This window comes from Lethenteron reissneri, chromosome 43 (genome assembly GCF_015708825.2).
Source record: "Lethenteron reissneri isolate LAM-NWPU_2019-01 chromosome 43, ASM1570882v1, whole genome shotgun sequence".
Classification (NCBI taxonomy): domain Eukaryota; kingdom Metazoa; phylum Chordata; class Hyperoartia; order Petromyzontiformes; family Petromyzontidae; genus Lethenteron; species Lethenteron reissneri.
In genome coordinates, this window is record NC_083821.1 from 2917389 (window position 1) to 2936230 (window position 18842).

An 18842-nucleotide genomic window follows, 5' to 3' on the forward strand; every position below is an offset into this window, starting at 1 on the left:
AACCTGGACTCGAACCCAGCGTAGCCAGCGGTGCCGGCTGCTCAGCACTCCGACATCCCGGGTCAGCCTTTCCAAAAGACCCCCGTCCTTAAACTTCCACACACTCGGAACGATTCCGTCAAAAACCCGGTGGCAAATGACTCAGGATTGGGACACACCGAGCCCGCGCGGCTGAGATTGGGGCTTTTGAAGCCGGCTTTCAGCCACCCGTGGTTGAACCGGGTTCTCAGGCGTGACGAGTCGATGATCTTGGCTCAGTTGGCAATGGCAGCATGACGACAAAAAGCACATCGCGTGAACATCTTTGTTTTGCCACTTCATTAAATCATGCCAGCTGTGAGAGAGAAAGAGGCAAGTCAGCGCGGTTTGACAGGTGGCTGACGCTCTATTTTTATTTAACCAGGTAAAGCCCCGCTGAGCTATGAGCTCTTTTTCAGAGGCAACCTTGGCCACACGTGGTGAAGGCTCATCGAGGTGGCTGAAAGCTTCACACGTGGGTATTTATAGCAGCAGCAGCCAACTCATCTCCACACTCTCGCTTCTCAACGTGGAGGGCAAAAAGCGGAGGGAACGTGGACAAAAAACCCACACGACCACCACGGAGAGAAAGAGAGAGAGAGAAAACACGCGGACACCAAATGTACAACCGGCATCGTCAGGCTCCGGGATCGAACCCACGACCCACCGCGTACTGGGCGATGGAGATGACATCTCGTCACCGCGGCGCACCCAAAGGTGTTCCTCGCCAGCCGGAGTGGCTTTGGGCCCATTCTCTGGCACAGCACGGTACACAGCTCGCTTGCAAAAGTTCCGAATGTCAATTTATTTTAATCTCGCAACGAGCACGTGAGAACCAAGGGTGTGCAATTGGAACGTGGTTTAGAAAAACGAACATCTATCGCCACGACAAATATCTGTTCACGCACGGCCTGCGATGCTTATTGTGACTTCGTGGGCGGGGGCTTCGGCCATACTCTGGAATATTTATACCGTTAATGACAATCACGACAATCGTTTACAGGCCCCTTTGTCGATCCACTGCTGGATGGTTGTTTGACCATACTTCACACCGGTCAGGGCAGGTTGGCAAAGCAGGGGGGGGGGGGCAGAAGGGGCTGTATACAGGGGAAGAGAAGCGCTGGTGCGAGCGATAATGCTCATGGTGGCAGAATATCGCTTCGTCGTTAACGTGCCGTGTCCCTTCCCAGATCGCGGTGGTGAGATGTTAACTCCCTCGCCTGGTATGCAGGAGGTGGTGGATTCGATTCCGACCCTGACGCCTGCTGTATTTGGATTTCGATTTTTTTTTTCCTCCATGGTCGCGTGGATTTTTCTCCGGATCCTCCGATTTTCCTCTCCGCATTTAGAATTAACGTCATGCGTTTAGAGTATTTGGCTGTTATTCATTACCACGCGGTAAGCCACTCCATTGAGCGATCGTTCGTGATGGCCAGGTTGTTTCTCAAAAAGAGCTACATAGCTCAGTGGAGCCTTACACGTGGCAAAATAAAAAAACATTTCTTTTATTCCTTTTTTTTCTGTTTAAAGGATAACCGTTCGCCACTAATGTTAGTAGTCATAAGCGATGGCGCTGGAGAGGGAGTGACAGACCCCTGGTCACCGCTGCCCCCCCTCCCCCCACCTTTATCATTGAGGGAACGCACCTCGCTTAAATGCGCGGTAGATACAGCTGGCCGAGCGACCCATCGAGCAACACCCCCCCCCCCCCCCGCGAGGTTCGGCCTCCAGTAAAAGTTGCGTCAGAGAGAGCGAGCGAGCGAGATTGCGTGTGGGCCTTCATTTAAGGGGCATGGCGAGGCATTGGGCGTCGGTGCAAACGGGCATGTTGTTGTTTCCCCGCAGCGGTGCGGAGGCCGCGGGGGCCCGCTCGCATTCTAAAGTATCAATTGGCGATGACGACGTTCAACGAGACCGCTTCCTTGTCCCTGCCGCTTCCTACCTCGGCCGCTCTCCCCATCCCGAACGACGGCGAAAAGCTCGCTCAAGAGTGCCGTTATTATCAAGACGAAATACTGGTACATTGAACACACATCGTATTTAGTGGTCCTTTGTGTTTTGGGGGCCAATGGCTGTACACGATGCAGCGAAACTCCTCCAACGCATCCGTATTATCCGCTCTTCCTGTTATCCGTACATCACGACGTGACTTCCTTGTCATTCCTCGCGCTGCATTCGAGAAACGCACCGACGCTCCAGCGCTCGTACCCGTCACAGCCGCAAAATGCTGTCTCTTGCTGGCCGCTAGGCGTTTTGGGCTTGTTGCTCGGCAACTGTGATGGAAAAAAAACCACTCGCATCACTGGGTTCACGCACGCACGCACGCACGCACGCACACGATCCCTCGAGCCCGTCCATAATGGTCCCATCCATAAGCGGAGAATTACAATGTGGACGACGGATTGAACCGCGCGGCTGAAATGTTGGCGCCCGATTCCTTTGCATCCTGAAGGCCCTTTAATTGGCGATCGCCTGGGAATGTCTCTCAGAATCTCAACGCTCTCCTTCGACCGTCGGGCTCCGTTCGCTCGCGCACAGGAAGGGAAGAAAAAAAACAACGCGTAAACGTTTTGCCTGCCGATCGATCGACGCTTCGCCTGGCGAGACGGCTAGCCGAGTCGCGGACCGTTCCCCGGCTCCACCAATTTGCGCCGAGGCGCCGAGGTACAAATTGGAGGACGAACGAAGCCGGGTCGCCGACGTCGGAAACGGCGAATTGGCATTGAAGCGCAGGGGGCGCCGCTCGGGATCCGGTGTGCGTCGGCGTGGACGTCTAGTGTCGCCGCGGATGGCCACGCAGCATCGCAAAGTGTTTCTCCCCTGCCTGCGTTATTACAAACCACGAACTATAAAAAAAATACATTTTGACCAGGTAAAGTCCCACTTGAGCTGTATAAGCTCGTTTTTTTTTTTTTGCAAAGCAACCTGGTCTATAATTGAGAGCTCAACGAAGTGGCTCGTCGTCGTGTGAAAATGTAGAGCAGCCCAAATAACTCAAAGCACGTGACGTTGATTCTAAATGTGGAGGGAAAACCTGGAGGACGCGGAGAAACGTCCACGCGACCATGGAGAGAGATCACATTCAGATTCCCATATATACAGCAGGTGTCAAGAGTCGGGATTGAACCCACGACCTCCTGCATACCAGGCGAGGGAGCTAACATCTTGCCACCGTGGGGCCCTCACTGGCTGCGTGACTGCTGCGTTAATAACTAGCCAGTAACCTCAGCGTGGTCTAGCGAGCGGCTCGTGATCGGAAGGCCGCGATTTCAAATCCTGCTTGGCGGTTGATTCGGGCCGTCATCCCTCCGGGGTCAATTAAACGAGTGCGACTTTGTCGGAGAGTCAAGAGACTCTTCTCCCGCCATGGTAACGTGGAATTTCCACCACTCGTGACGACGTCAGAGCCCAATGGGACAAGCGAAAATGTTGTTTATGCATTTTTATTGGTTTTCACCCATAAAAAAATTACTGCGTTTGTTTCCGCGCAGTCTGCAATTATTTTATTGTGACTTCAGAACATCCCGGAGGCTCCCAACCAACGAATAAATAATTGCAGGATGCACGGAAACACAAACGCAGTAACTTTTTTATGGGTTAAAACCAATAAAAATGCATAAACAACATTTTCGGTTGTCGCAACGGGCTCTGACGTCATCACGAGTTTTTATATCGTTAATAACAACAACAACAGTAATTTACAGCCCCCTTTTTCAATCCACTGCTGGACGTTTCTTTAACCATATTTCACGCTGGTTAGGTCAGATTGGTGGTGGGTGGGTGGGATAGTGGGGGGAGGACGGTGGGGGGGCTGTACACATAAGTGCAGCGCTGGCGTGGGCGTTGATGCTCACGGTGGCAGAAAATCTCTTTGTCGTTCACGCCAGCAGACCAGGAGCTGTGCGCGCGTCACTTCGCAGATACGCGGCAGTGAGATGTTAACTCCGTCGCCTGGTATGCAGGAGGCCGTCGACGCCTGCTGTATATTTGGAGTCTCCGTGTCTCTCTCTTCCCATGGTCGCGTGGATTTTTCTCCGGGTCCTCCGGGTTTTCCCTCCACATTAAGAATCAACGTATTTGGCTGCTGCTATACATTTCCACGTGATGATGATGATGATGAGCCACTGGCGTTAAGCTACCATTTGTGATGCCCAAGGTCGCTTCTGAAAGATAGCTACGTAAGCAGCTCAGCGGGGCCTCTCACCTGAATGAATTTTGTCACCGTTTGTGTGAGCGGCCGGTGACAGACATTGTTAGAGACCTGTGGGTCACGGCGCTTGGGGGAGACTTTACAGAACCAGGCGATGGGTGTGGCAATCAGACGACCGACCGGTGCTGGTAATATTGGAAATCATTTCAGAGGCAGGCTCTCACAAGTCCACCACTCATCCGCTTTGAAAGCTATATTGTCTCTGTGCCGTGCATTTGAATGTGCGTGTGTGAACCTTCCTCAGTACCTGGTTACGTTGTGTATTCATCAGCATTAGGGAGACAAAGGCGGCCTGGGCGTGGTGTTGTTCCACCCACCACCCCCTTCGCGTGGCCTACGCCTGCCTTTGGTAGGCGCTCGCAAACAACTTTTGCCCCCTGCAGAGTATAGACGGTGAAACGGGAAATCTTTGATCTTGGCGCATGCACGACACGTGTTTGCGTGTGTCTGTAGTGTAGCGGTTAGCGCGCTGCGCTACGAACTTAGCGACCCGAGTTCGATTTCCCGCTCACTGGCCAACACCAGTGACGATTATCTGAACCGGTCCTGGGCCTCCCCTAGGTAGACTCAGCCTCAAATGAGTACCTGGTGGGGTGTGTAAACATCGCCACTGGGGAGACAAAGGCGGCCAAGCGTGGTGTTGTTTGGCCCCTCGCGTGCCGTGCCGGCCTTCATAGGTGCTCGCTAACAGCACTTGCCCCTACAGTCTGTTAAGGCTACAACACGGGAGATCTTTGTTTTTGTGTGTGTGTGTCCTAAGGGGGTGGGGGGGTGGGCCTCTTCTCTCAAGCACGTGCGGGCAACGCGCCTGTGCCAATGCAAGGTGCGGTAGCATTGGGGGGGGGGGGGGGTGATCGCTGCACCCCCCCCCTCCCCCAGAACAAAATCACTCGAGCCGCTCTTCAGCCGGGACCGAACCCCTTGTGCAGGGGAGGCGACCACCGATAAGACGTCTTCGGCTCCGGTGCTCGCCCCTCTTTTGTAACGGGATTTCGTGCGCGGGAGCGGCCGCCAAGTGACGGTAAATCCCCCGCGCGTTCCGTGCACGCGCACACTCTGGGATCGATCGGCGCTGGCGCTCTGTCCCGTTCGACGACGTACGCCTACGTCATTACGTTTTCCTTCCGCTTCCGGAAGAAAAACTTTAATAAAATAAGTTTATCGGTACCGAGGCTCCGACAAGGCCATGCGGGAGGGCGTGTGGCACAGTTTGGCGCCGGCTATCGTAGAGTGCGGTCGTGTCGCTACGGTTCTCTGCGGTGAGTACAATGTCTTTAAAAACAGCCACGCTACTCCTCTCTAAATCAAATTTACACTGAGCTGCTTGAGCCTTCCAAAATTCGGCTGTGAACGGGACCGCCCTACCGTGCGACTTGCAGACGTCTCTGAACGGGAAAGGGTTCATTTGGAACGCGTGCTTGACTTTTACTTGCAGGGAGGAATGAACACGACCGGCGATCGTTTCTCTGCTCTCACAACGAAAATAACTGCCCGTGCATGACATCTCTCACCGTGTTTCTTGAAGCGCAAACTCACGACCTCACGACCTGGGATCGATCGACAGGCCGAAAGGGTCCAACGTGAAATTTTCCAACCCTCCGCACCCCCCCAGCCCCACAAAAACCTGTTTGTCTCTGAGGCGCACTGGGATTTTAAAAAATGTCATCATTTATGGGGCTTCACGGTAGCAAGGAAATGTTACCTCCCTCTCCTGCTACACAGAAGGTCATGGCTTCGATCCCAGATCTTGACGATGCCTGTTGTATATTTGGAGCCCACGCGTTCTCTCTTTCTCTCCCCGCGATGGCCGCGCGGATTGTTCTCAGGGTTCCTCCACTTTCTCCTCCTCCCCCCCCCCCTCCACATTTAGAATCAACGCGCTTTCAGACGATTTGGCTGCTGCTATGAATTCCCACGTGTGAAATATGATGATGAATTTCCACGTGATAAGCCACTTCGATGAGCCATCGCCAAGTGTGGCCAGGTCTCCTCTGAAACAGAGCCAATATCCCAACTGGGCTTTACCCCGGTAAATAAAAGGGTACATTTTATATATATGTACAATTATATTTTTCTCCCATCACGCTGGCGCAATCACCCCAGGCAGTCATTCTCACTCGTGCGAATAGTCCTGAGGACGAGAACCCCCCCCTCCTACCCTCCCCCCTCCTTCATCCAAAGCATCGATCATTTATAACGAGCAGCTCAGGGGCAGGCAGGCGGGCAGGTTTGGCGTGCGTCCACTCTGCGCATGCCTCCTCGCCACCCCCCAATCTCGGCGGACGCTACAAGAGCGGCCTTCCACAGAGCTCCCCGCGTCTCGGGAGGACAGGGACCGGCCTTCTGGGCGCAGGCCGATGGCTTCGTTAGCTTTGTCCGTCAAGGGGCCCAACATCCGTCAAAATCGCCGACCCGTAGAGTAAAGGGAGAGACGGAGGAGAGAGAGGGAGGGAGAGAGAGAGGAGACGTGAAACGCACAAAGATGCGGGTGGGCGGGCGGGCCTTACGCAGGCCCACCTTGTGTCCGGCGTGCGCACGTACAGTCAAGCCACTCTGTGAGTGACTCGTGTGAAGAGTCTATGGATGTTTTGGAATTTTTTTGAGTTGACGCCGGAAGAGAAGGCTCGCTTGAGCGAAATACGCGGGCGTATTTAATGTAATTGAATTAAAAAAATTATGCTTTTTTGGAGTTGAGCAAAAAAAAAAAATCCTCCACTTATTCAACACACAAATGTAACCACGTTTTTTCCCGTACTGCAGTCGTTTTCACATCCAGGTATTGCGGGCCGCTCTGCGCAAGTTTTGTCGCCGTCGTCGTCGTTAAACGGAACAAAAGCTGTCTTCATTTTCAGGCGCGAACATTGGACTGGGATGCTTTGCTCTGTAAACACTTGACGTGTCGCTGCTACACAAGTCAACGTCATGCCCCCGTGCTTAGTTCAACATAGACCCCCGCTCAGGCCAGAAACCCAGTAAACATGCTACCTCGGGCCCACTTTGGCTCGTGGTTATGAACCGTGGGTCGGACGTTGGCTCAACGTACCACGTTTACTGGGAATGCATTTAAAGTGTGGACCATCATTGAGAGTTGATATTTTTCGCACTTGCGGGTGACTTGAAACATTTCTTAATCGCCGACCGTTATCTACCATTTACAGCTCTTCGTCACTTCAATGCTGCATAAAGGCCTGCCACTGCTGTGTCAGTCATGGGGGGGCGGGGGGACACGCTTGATCATACTTCAACACACTGGCCAACACGGGGGTTGGTGAAGCGGGAAGAGTGCAGGACCATCTCAGATGTTAGCCGTGGCCGGCAGTCAAATCCAGCCCGCGACGTTTGGAGCACGGTGCGCTAGCCGCTGCTCCACCCGGGCTCAAGGTCAAAGGGTCAAAGTGACATCCCCCCCCCACCCCAGCCAAAAACAAACCCGTGTTTTTCTTCAGAGAGATTGGTGGCGCAGCGGTTGCCACACATCTGCACTAAACCTCAGAGTTTGACTCCCGGCCACGGCTGGTGAGTTTGCGAAGCGGGCGGGGCAGAGGACGCGTCTCCATCTCGGCGCGCCGGGCCGCCAACCGCTTCCACCGTCCGACGAACCGACCGGGCGGCGACGACGGCGGCGGCGACGTCTCACATCCCCCGTTTGTGCGACAGCGCCACGGAGGAGCGGGAGAAAGCGAGCAGAGCGGCTGCGGCTGCGGCTGCGGAGGACGGGGCGGGCGACGGCGCGGACGGGGAGACGGCGGCGGCGACGGACGGCGCCGTGCGCGCCGCGACCCCCGGGGAGCCCCTGATGCTGGAGGTGCCCGGGCTGGAGGCGGAGGCGCTGGAGCTGCTGCTGGAGTTCGTGTACACCGGCTCGCTGCTCATCAACGCCGTCAACGCACGCGCCCTGCTGGAGGCCGCCAGCAAGCTGCAGTTCGGCACCTTCTGCAGGGTCTGCAGCGCTTTCCTGGGTACGGGGGGGGGGGCGGGCGTGGTTGTGGGGCGGTGACGCGGGGCAGCGGAGCCGCTGATTTTGATTGCGCACGTGCAATGGGATTGATCGTGCGCACACGCGCAGAGATTGTCCGGTGTTCTTTGCTTCGGGAGGATTGAGTTGGATCGGCCCGGGTGGCTTCGGGGTCAGAGCGCAGATCCTGGGTTTGAATCTGGGAGGGTTTTAGCTGCCTGTGATTAAAGCCGGGCTTTCTCAAGTGGAGTGAAATCATGGTTTTTGTCCTGGTCACCAATGGCAGACCAAAAACATCGTGGCATTGTGTTATTTTTTTTTGTCGAGTATATTGTGGAAAGGGACATGTGATGGAATGAAGATTTTCTCACAATGCCGGAAGAGGGAAATAGTATCCATGAAAGCATTGTCTCGAGTAGGGTATTTTTAAAAAAAATAGTTTTACACAAAGCAGGGACTTTTTATGTTCGGAGAAAGTTTCAGTTTTAGACCGCTATTCACGTTGAAAAGTATTTCTTCCAAAAAACATCATCGGCCACGCAGACTTCTGGGAACGCATCCTTTCAACGGCAGACAAAGCGAGCTCTGGACCGGTTTCTGACACGCGGCACGCTCGATTCAACAGCGGTGAAAGTGCCGATCTTACAGGATGCGAGAGGACCCTACCCTCACACGCTGCGGGTCCCCAGTTTCGACACGCAATTACACAATTGCTTAACGAACGCAACTCACGACGCTCGTACAATTCTTTCGAGGTGTTCTCAAAATTCCAACGGTCTCCGAGTAACGAAAAACAAACAGGAAAGAGGCGGGCGAACCCACGTTGCCGTTGTTTTGTCACGAGCGGCCGCTTCTCTCTCGCCGCCGCAGAGAAGCAGCTGTCGGCCGCCAACTGCCTCGGCCTGCAGGCCATGGCGGAGGCCATGGGGTGCCCCGAGCTGGCGGGCCGTGCGCGCACCTTCGCGCTGCACCACTTCGCGGCGGTGAGCGCCCAGGAGGAGTTCCTGCACCTGGGCAAGGACGAGCTGGTGGCTTACCTGTCGGGCGACAGCCTCAACGCCGGCGCCGAGGAGGGCGTCTACGAGGCGGCGCAGCGCTGGATCCGCAGGGAGCCCGGCGAGCGCATGCAGGTGAGCGGCACAGTGACGGAGGCGGTTGAGTCGCGAGTGCCACTTGCTTTGGGTTAGGCCACGTAATGCTTACTCAGTGGGGATTGTCATCGCTATTCTTAACCATTTCCTGTTCGAGACGTCTGCAAGTTTGCAAGGTGGGTGTCCCGTTCACCGAATCTCAGAACGCGCAAGCGGTTAGTGTTCATTTGATTTAGAGAGGCATAGTGCCGCTGTTTTTAAAGACGTTGTACTCACCGCAGAGAACTGTAGCGACGCCACCGCACTCTACGATAGCTGGCGCCAAACTGTACCACACGCCCTCCCGCATGGCCTTGTGGGAGCCTCTGTACCGATAAACTAACTATATTGAAGTACGTGTACCTCATTCGTGTACGTCATCGGAACAGATTCGGTAGAAAAACTGGAATGGGAAAGGGTTAAATGTGGCCTCCCATATGTAGGAGGCTTTCACGATCAATTTGTTGATTCATAATTGATCTTGAAATCGGATCGCCGTAAGTACAACGTGCGTCGCAAACCCTCCTCCACCCGACAGAGCCAATAAAGTTGCCAGGTGACGAACAAACGTGACGAACAACAGACGTGACGAACAACAAACGTGCGCCGATTGTTCACGGAGCGAGAAGCCGACATTTATTTCAGGGCGCCATGGCGTTACACGAACGACTAACAGCTTCCGCGAAATTAATTATACATCTCGGATCTGCGCCAAACGACAGCCACATTCCCCCCCCCCCGGCTCGCGTCGCAGCGAGCGGTTAGTTAGACACCTGCTCTGGCTGCCACGCACGAAGAACTTGGAGCAGGGTGCACGCGCGGCATCCCAGGGGTAACCATCCTCGGAACGACGTCGCCTGCGCCGGCGAATTAATGAAGCGTCGCCTCCTCCGCGTAATTACCAATTAAGCCTCCCCCCAGCTGTCAGCTGGAGGGCCTGATGCTACGCGCATTGCGGGCTCCCCCAAAGTAACACCACGACAGACACGCGGTCCCGAGCCTCTCAGGAAAGCAGGGCGGCTCGCGTGGGAATTGGTGGCCACTGCTTGCGGAGGCCTCGATCCAGCAGCGGAACGAGCCTGGACGATGATAACGACCGTGGTCCGATGGTAACAATTGTGATCCCCACACCACCTGTGCGCCCCCCCCCCCCCCACCCCCTGCAGTTTGCGGCCGAGGTCCTGGCGGCCGTGAGGCTGCCCTTCATCCAGCCGACGTACCTCCTCAACGTGGTGGACAACGACGAGATGGTGAAGGGCTCGGAGGCGTGCAGGGACCTCGTCAACGAAGCCAAGCGCTACCACATGCTCCCGCACGCGCGCCAGGCCATGCAGACGCCGCGCACGAGGCCCCGGCTCCTGGCCGGTGAGGAGGGGTCCGGTGCACCGGGGAGCCGTGCGGTGGCGGGCAGAGAATCGTTGGGGGGGGGGGGGGGGCAGCTGTGCCCCGTGCCGCGCAGGGGGCGGTGGGAGCGCACTGGCCGACCGGATCCTAGATCAGTTTAATACTTGGGTTTTTGCGACCTAATTCTGGCTAATCGCCTGATGAAGCTGGTTGTAATGACCAGCGTCGCGATCGGAGCGCGATGCCCTTCTCTGCTGGGTTGAACGAGCGGTGCTCTGCTCGGCGCTCCGCTCGGTGACGGCTCCCAAGAGTCCCCGTGATGCCACCGCGGCTCGTTTGCTCGCCGTCGCGCTCGGCAGCCCGGCAAGATCCGACTCCCAGCGCTATCGTTCGTGACAGCCAGGTCGCTTCTGAAAGACATTAATACGTCTCAGTGGGCTTTACCTGGTAATGCAACACGTATATTTAGTTTTCTTTGTATATTTTTTTGTTATTTGTTTAACATTCCTTTACTTTGCGCTCCTGTCGAGTTTTTGTTATTGTTGTTCTGACCCGCCCCTGAGATGTTAATTATCTTGCCTGGTATACAGGAGGTCATGGGTTCGAACCTGGCCCTGACACCCGTGTATTTGGAGTTTGCGTGTCTCTCTCCACGTGGTCGCATGGATTTTTCTCCGGGTCTGACAGTTTCTTCCTCCACATTTAGAAACACAAGGTTAAATAATTTGGCTGCTAAAATTGTATAAGTAATAAGCCGCTTCGTTGAGCTATCATTTGTGGCCAGGTTGCTTATGAAAAATCGCTTCATAGCTCAGTGAGCCTTACCTGGCAAAATTAAAAAAATACTGGACATCTGTGAAAGAGCGTTATAGCTCATGCAATTCCTCAAGTGTAAATAAATATTCCGATTCTGATTTTTGACTTGGTTTAAAATCAGCGATCGAGGTGTACGTGAACCAGCCGGACAGGCGGCTCGGCCGAAGAGCGATCGGCTCGCAATCGGAAGGTTGCGAGTTCACATCCCCCTGGTTGGGGGTGGTCAACTCAGCCCATCATCATCTGCCTGCGGGGGGCTGTAAAATGAGTACCACCTTGGTGCTCGCTGGATTACCGCAACGCAGAATCGCGAGAGGCTGTGGCGGCTATGGCTAGCGGGGGTCCATCTTCTTGGTTCTTAAACATAATAAAATAATTCTCACGACGTTTCAGCCACAACGGCTGCTTACGTTGTGGCCGAAACGTCGTGAGAATAATTTTATTATTTTTATGTGTTATTATTTTATTATTTCCCTTCTACTTGACTTTACCGAAAGAACCAAGAAGATAAATCCCTGCAGTCACGAAAGCTTTAAATCGAAATTTAGGCCAGCGGAGGTGTTCGTCCAGCAGCGGATTGAGCACGGCTGATGAAGATAAAAAAAAATGGACACACCACCCCTTCGTGCGCCGTGCTGGCCTTAATAGCTGATCACTAATGGCCCTTGCCCCGACAGTCTGTTAAGGCCCATAATGGGGAATCGTTTGTCTTTGGCGCGTGCGCGCGTGCTGGCGCAGGTGTGACGGAGGTGATCGTGCTGGTGGGCGGGCGCCAGGCGGAGGGCACGAACCACCACGCGCTCACGGCCGTCAGCTGCTACGACCCCCACACGTGCCGCTGGCACCCACTCGCCAGCCCGCCCTTCTACGACCGCGAATTCTTCAGCGTCGTGGGCAGCGGCGACAACATCTACGTGCTGGGTGACTGCGCCGCCCCCCCCCCCCCGACCGCACGGAATATTTATTTATTATTTGTTATTATTACGTGAAAAAAAAATTTCCACCGCCACAGCCGAGCCGAGAATTTCCACACGACGAGCCACTTTGTTGAGCTGACATTTGTGGCCAGGTCACTTCTGAAAAAGGGCAAACGAAATGACAAGAAGAGTTATTTTTTTTGAATTCGGAAACAAAAAACAACCGCCCCCCCCTCCCCCACTACCTCAATATCTCAAGAGCCGCAACGCACGTGGTGGAAACGAGACGGCGGTCCGTGATAAATGACATCGCGAAGCGGTCACTTCAAGCCCCGCAGGTTTGCCGACGCCTGGTTTCGAGTTATTTGGCTGCCGTCCACGTGATAATCCACTTCGTTGAGCTGTCATTTGTGATGTCCAGGTCACTTCTGAAAAATAGCTACGGAGCTTTAGTGGGCCCTTACCTGGTGAAATAAAAAAAAAATTTCATAAGAGTTTATTTTAGAGCGGTGCCGCTGACGTCGCACGGGACGAATGGGTCGGTGTCATCGGCCCGTGCTCGCACAAACTTTGCGCAAACGCCGCTGGATTGATCGCAGCCGATGACGGCGATGGTTGTCAGTGGATAACCAAGCCGGGCCGATGCACCTCCAGAGCCGAGATGTCTGCTCGTCGGAAAAAACGCTCGACTCTGTTTGCGTGCCTGCATCAGTCTGGCTTTTTGTCGTCGCGAGACGGTCGGACTGCGGGAAAGGTTTGACCCCCCTTTAGCCGTGCTTGGTACGGGCAGCGCACCAACCTCAGGATGTAATTTGGCCACTGACACATTATCATTAGGCCCTGAAGCCACAGGCGGGAGAGGGCTCGTGGGCAGCTTGTGATTAATAGATTTCCCAATTCACCTTAAGGAAGCGGCAGGCGCGGCAGGCGCGGCAGCGCACGCGTACGATCAATTCCCTCTGCACTTCAAGGGCCCAGGCTTTACCCCCTGCTGCCCCCCCCCCCCTCACCTGCCTCCGACTAATCCCCACCCCAAAGTGAGGTCATTAATCCGAGCCGCTCCTCCGCCTCCGTCCATCGTTTGCCAACCCCCCCCCCCGCCACCTCTATCTTTGTCCGCTGTTTGTAGCCCGACAGCCGGAGGGTGTCATCATCTATCTGTTTGTGAAATCCGCAGGGCAGGCAGACGCACGGCAGAGACAGAGGCAGTGGTCCACCCCCCACGTAGCCTGCACGGGGGCTGTTGGCGCTGTCAGCGAGCGCCTATGAAGGCCGGCACTGCACACGAGCGGGCGGTGTGGCCGGCACCGATGTTAACACACCGCACCGGATACCCGTTTGAGGCTGAGTCGACCTAGGGGAGGCCCAGGACCGGTGTAGACAATCGCCGCTGGTGTTTACGGCCGTGAGCCGGGAAAGGAAACGCCCACCCAGCACAACAGAGAGACAGACAGACACAGAGAGAGCTAAATGTTTGGCAGAGCCTTGGAATTCTAGGTTTGAAGCTTTCGTGACTGCAATGATTCATACTCTTTTGTTTTTTCGGTAAAGTCACGCAGGTAAAAATAAATAATAAAAATAATAGAAATAATCATTATTTTATTTCTATTATTATTTCTAGTATTTTTATGATTTATTTTTACCTACGTGACTTTACCGAAAAAAACCTAAGAATAAGAACCTTGGAACTTTTACAACGGCATAAAAACTGCCATCTTCAAGTTCAAGTTCATTTATTAGGTATAGCCTTGTGAGCCATTCGGCTCTTGAATCGGGTGCAACCGCAACAAACAAAAGACAAAAACAAGAACAAAAAAACATCTTAAAGTGAATATGTGACTGAGTGCAAACAGAAAATCCAAGAAAAGACAGCAAAATATTGCAGAATAAAACACCGTACACCAACGCTGTGTGCAAAAATCCCAGTCTTCGTGCACGTTTGGTTTAATTTTCACTCGAGACGTCCCCGCAGATGTGCGCACGATCTCTCCCTTACACCTCCGGCAGGTGTGGGCGACGGCGCGCAAAGTGCTCATCAGAAGCGGCACAGCAGCTATAGGTGGTGGAACAAAAAAAAAACGCAGAAATTGTTCTGGAATTTAGCGAAAGCGACGTCCAAACCCCGGGCGCTGACAACAGCTAATTGGCGTCTGGCGTCCGCGTGTTCAAGTGCGCATGCCCGCGCGTTTAATTTGCTCAGTGTTTTTTCTTTCATTCTTTAATATTTTTGACATTTTTTTGTTACCCCCGCTAGCATCTGCGTGGTGTTTTAATTGCGGCGCCGAGGTGAGCTTTGTACGATGCATGAAAAAAAAACGAAACGAACCTCCCTTAACGTAGGGTGGTTAGTTGAACCTTATGGCGGGACCACGGGGTCCCAGAAGCCCCCGGCTCTCGCATGAACTGCGTTGCGACGTCATTCTATGTCTGTTGAAGGCGAACGACACGGCAATCTATTCCTCTCGACGAGCTCTACACGATGCGCTCATCAAAGTTTCAATGTTTTCTTTATGACTACGGCAATTTTGGCAACGACGGGTGCTTGGTGAAGAACGAGAGGATTCATCTTCTTGGTTCTTTCGGTAAAGTCACGTAGAAGGGAAATAATAAAATAATAAAAAATTCACCCGTAAAAACAAAGTTATTCACTATAAATCCTTTATATGCGTGGCATCGGTTTTATTTTATTATTCATTTCTGTTTTTCTTGAGTAAGAGTTTCATTTTTATCACATTGGTATTTTAAATTAAATATGAAATGTTTTTTTTCCTAAAAAGTGGAATATTTTGGAAAAAAATTTTCACGAAAATAAATTGTCACGCACAAGGAGTCTGTGTGCAAAATTTCAGCTCGATTGGATCACGGGAAGTGGGTTAAAAAACGACCGAAATATTTGCACGGTCGTAAGCGCGCAAGCAAGCAAGCAAGCGAACTTAATATAAAGGATTTAAAAAATACAAATCTTTATAGTCTTTATTTTAGACACCTGATAATGCGCTCATGGACTCTGCCACCCTGCCACTCCCACCGTGTGTCACTGCAGGCGGCGTGGAGGGAGGCGTCATCCTGCCCGACATCTGGTGCTACTCGTCCGGCACGGACGCGTGGGGCCTGGTGGCGCGCACTGCCGTGCCGCGCTGCCGCCACAGCGGCCTCGTCGCCGACGGGAAAATCTACTCGCTGGGCGGCCTGGGCGCCGCGGGCAACCTGGGCCACTGCGAGAGGTGTGACGGAACGTCGTCGCGCCCGGCGATGGCGAAGCGGCCACTGCTCCTGCCACTGCTGTGCCGTGAAACCATCACGGGAACTACGCTCATCCTCACAGCCGCTCTTTGCTGGCTAGCTAATGCACCTGCGGCCGTCTGGAACGCTCTTCCTTCTGATATTAGGATGCCACTGGGGCCATGCACTTTTAAATCATCATCTAGATTGACGAACTCATTTGTTAAAAAAGTTTTTTGTGCTCAGTTTGTTGTCCTTTCCCCGGCCGCACCTCCGATTAGCGCGGTTGGCTACGAACTGTGCAAAAGAAGTTCAACGTACGTACGTACGCACTGTCGGGCGGTGCCCATTGCCTGCTGTGGCCCACCGATGATGTGCCGAGAGTTCCCCCCCGCCCTTACGCCGTGTCTCACCGAGGGCCCGGCGCTCTCTCGCGGGCAGGTACGACGCTCAGACGAACCGCTGCGAGGTTCTCTCCCCGCTGCCCAAGGCCGTCCACTCGGCCGCCGCCGCCGTCCACGGCGACAAGGTGTACGTGTTCGGCGGCGCCGGGGACACCGGCCGCTCGGCCAACGTCATGCAGTCCTACCTGCCGCGCACCAACACTTGGAGCTTCATCGAGACGCCCATGATCGGTAGGGCGGCAGGGAGGGTGGCAGGGTGGGAGGGAAGGAGGGTCGGGGCGCAGCGGTAATGCTTGCACCTCACAGCAAGAAGGGCCCCCCCCGGGTTTGATTCCCGACTTGGGTGCCGAAAAATTCTAACCCATGAAGACGAACAAATCCACAGCTGGTGAACGGCAGCAGAACCGAAGCGTTTTCACTATTCGCATGACAGTGGCGCCATCGTCACGCCGCGTGGCCGGTGGTTTCACGTCACATTTCCCGCTCGGCGAGCTATCGCTAAAAGACGTTAAAACCCAAAAGAAATTTGGGACATATTTACACGCGTATATTTACACACGCGCGCGCGCGCGTGTGTTCACACACGGCATTTATGCGCATTATGCTGCCTCCTCGCTCACTCTGTAGGTTCACACAAACCGCCCTAAAAAAAACAATCAAACTGCCTATGTCAACGCGTTTAACCACATTTACCGCGCGATAATTGAACGCCAGCTGTTCTTGCCGTCACGATCGGCGCCGTGAGATGAATGTGCCAATTAGCGAGCCAAATGGAATACGGGGCTGTTTGGGAAAGGCTAAACGTTTCTCGGTGGTTTTTATTTCCCCCTGCCCCCACCCCCCTGCAGACAATAAGTACGCCCCGGCCATTCTGCTCAACAAGCTGATTTACATTCTCGGCGGCGCCTTCAGCCGCGCCACCACCATCTACGACCCGGAGAAGGAGAACATCAAGTCTGGACCCAACATGCACTTCAACCGCCAGTTCAGTAGGTGTGTCCACAGTGCACGCGTGTGTGTGTCAGCCAGTCATCTCAGTCATCTCAGTCAGTCGACCCGTGGCACCTGGGTCTGCCCCGTGACCTCCTGCCAGCGGGCATTCAACACTTCACGTGGCCTCAAGGTGCACATAGCCTGGCACAAGCGTCCTGGTGACGTCACCGCCACTTAATAGTGAATGGCTGTTGTTGTTGTCCTGCAGTGGGGAGCGGTAGTGTAGCGGTTAGCACGCTGAACTACGAACCCGGCGACCTAAGTTCGATTCCCGCTCGTGGCTAACACCAGTGATGAATATATTATCCAAACCGATCCTGGGCCTCTCGTAGGTCGACTCAGCCTCAAATGATTACCTAGCGTGGTATGTAAAAACATCGCCACTCGGGAAATAAAGGCGGTCGGGTGTGGTGCTGGCCACCCACCCCATCGTGTGTCGTTTTAGCCTTCATAGGTGCACGCTAACAGCACTTGCCAACAGTCTGTTAAGGCTACACGGGGGATCTTTGTCTTTTGTCCTGCAGACACTGGCCTTAGCAAGGGGACTGATTCCTAGCTTAACACCGGAACCACGTCGCATTCGAAAATCGCATAACTTGATACAAATCATCGGCTGCACACGGCAGCTTAAAGGAAAACCCCAAGCGGAGTTGAATTGTTCCTTAATGAGGTCCGCCAAAGCTGACAGACATGACAACCTGGATTTGTAAAAGAAAATAAAATAGGACATCTCCAGAAATTGTACAAGATCAGCTTTTTTTGTTAGAGAGGGGAAATTTTTTTGTTGTATGCAAGACAGAGGGAGCAGAGATGATCTTCAGGGCAGCAGTGTGAATCATGGAATAATGACAATACGTCGGGAGGCACAATCACCGATCAGGTGACAGAGCTCCAGCCATGATTTAGAGCAAAAGGGATTAATTTGTGCGGCGATGAGGGCACGCTTCCCAGGTCGCCTTGCGTGCATCAAGGCACAAACAAGCTCCGTTTCACCTTCCTCGTTCAGTTCAAGAGTGAGGCGCTGTTTGACCCCCCCTGGGCATCGTTGCTTCCAACACGGAGTGGTTTGGCGAATGACAACTCGCCCTTTCATTGCTCAGTGAAGAGCCCATTAAGACAACGACCTTGGCTTCGTTTGTATGCGAGCCCCTTTGGGGTGAGCGCCAAGGCATTGAGAAAGCGATGCAAACATTGTAATGCAAAAAAATATAATTAGTACATCAAATCACGTCAGATCCTGGACGTTAAGCAGGGTTCAGCGTGATGAGCGCTGAAGAAGGGGACACTGCCCAATACCCAGAGATTGTTGGCATTGGCTGCAACGTGACCAGGAGATAGCAGCACAGCAATTTGATTCTTGAATCTATCTGTGCAGAGCTACACATCAGCATTCCCGGAGCTGTAATCTTTGCCGAATTAAGAACGCACAAGTAACTTTTTCTCCTTGGTTCTTTCGGTAAAGTCACGTAGAAGGGAAAAAAATATATTATTTTTATTTTTATTCTTTTATTATTATTAAAATAATAAAAATAAAACATAATAAAATATTTTGTTTTTTATTTTATTATTTCCTTTCTACGTGACTTTACCGAAAAAACCAAGAAGATGAATCCCTGCAGTCACGAAAGCTTTAAATCGAAAAGTAACTTTTTTTTGGTTTTGTGCGAGGTCACGAAACGAGAATCTATGGCCAGGCCGACCCCCAACCCCTCCTTGACCGCTCCCGCCTGTCCACTTTTAATAGCAGCCCGAATCTTTACTCTGACCACCATCATCGTACGTGCACCGTGAGAATTGTCAAGCACCTTCGGATTAAGATAAGGTCTCAGCAGT

General features: G+C 53.4%; 1 protein-coding gene across 1 annotated transcript in view; it reads left to right on the top strand.

Moving 5' to 3' along the window:
• Window positions 1-18842, top strand: part of LOC133353277 (kelch-like protein 29) — an 88748-nt gene that overhangs the window by 67900 nt on the left and 2006 nt on the right. Inside the window, exons 7-13 of the mRNA XM_061569386.1 lie at window positions 7886-8187; window positions 9054-9313; window positions 10480-10678; window positions 12212-12394; window positions 15434-15614; window positions 16054-16247; window positions 16865-17009. Coding sequence (XP_061425370.1) covers window positions 7886-8187; window positions 9054-9313; window positions 10480-10678; window positions 12212-12394; window positions 15434-15614; window positions 16054-16247; window positions 16865-17009 — 1464 coding nt within the window. The remainder of the gene's footprint in view (window positions 1-7885; window positions 8188-9053; window positions 9314-10479; window positions 10679-12211; window positions 12395-15433; window positions 15615-16053; window positions 16248-16864; window positions 17010-18842) is intronic.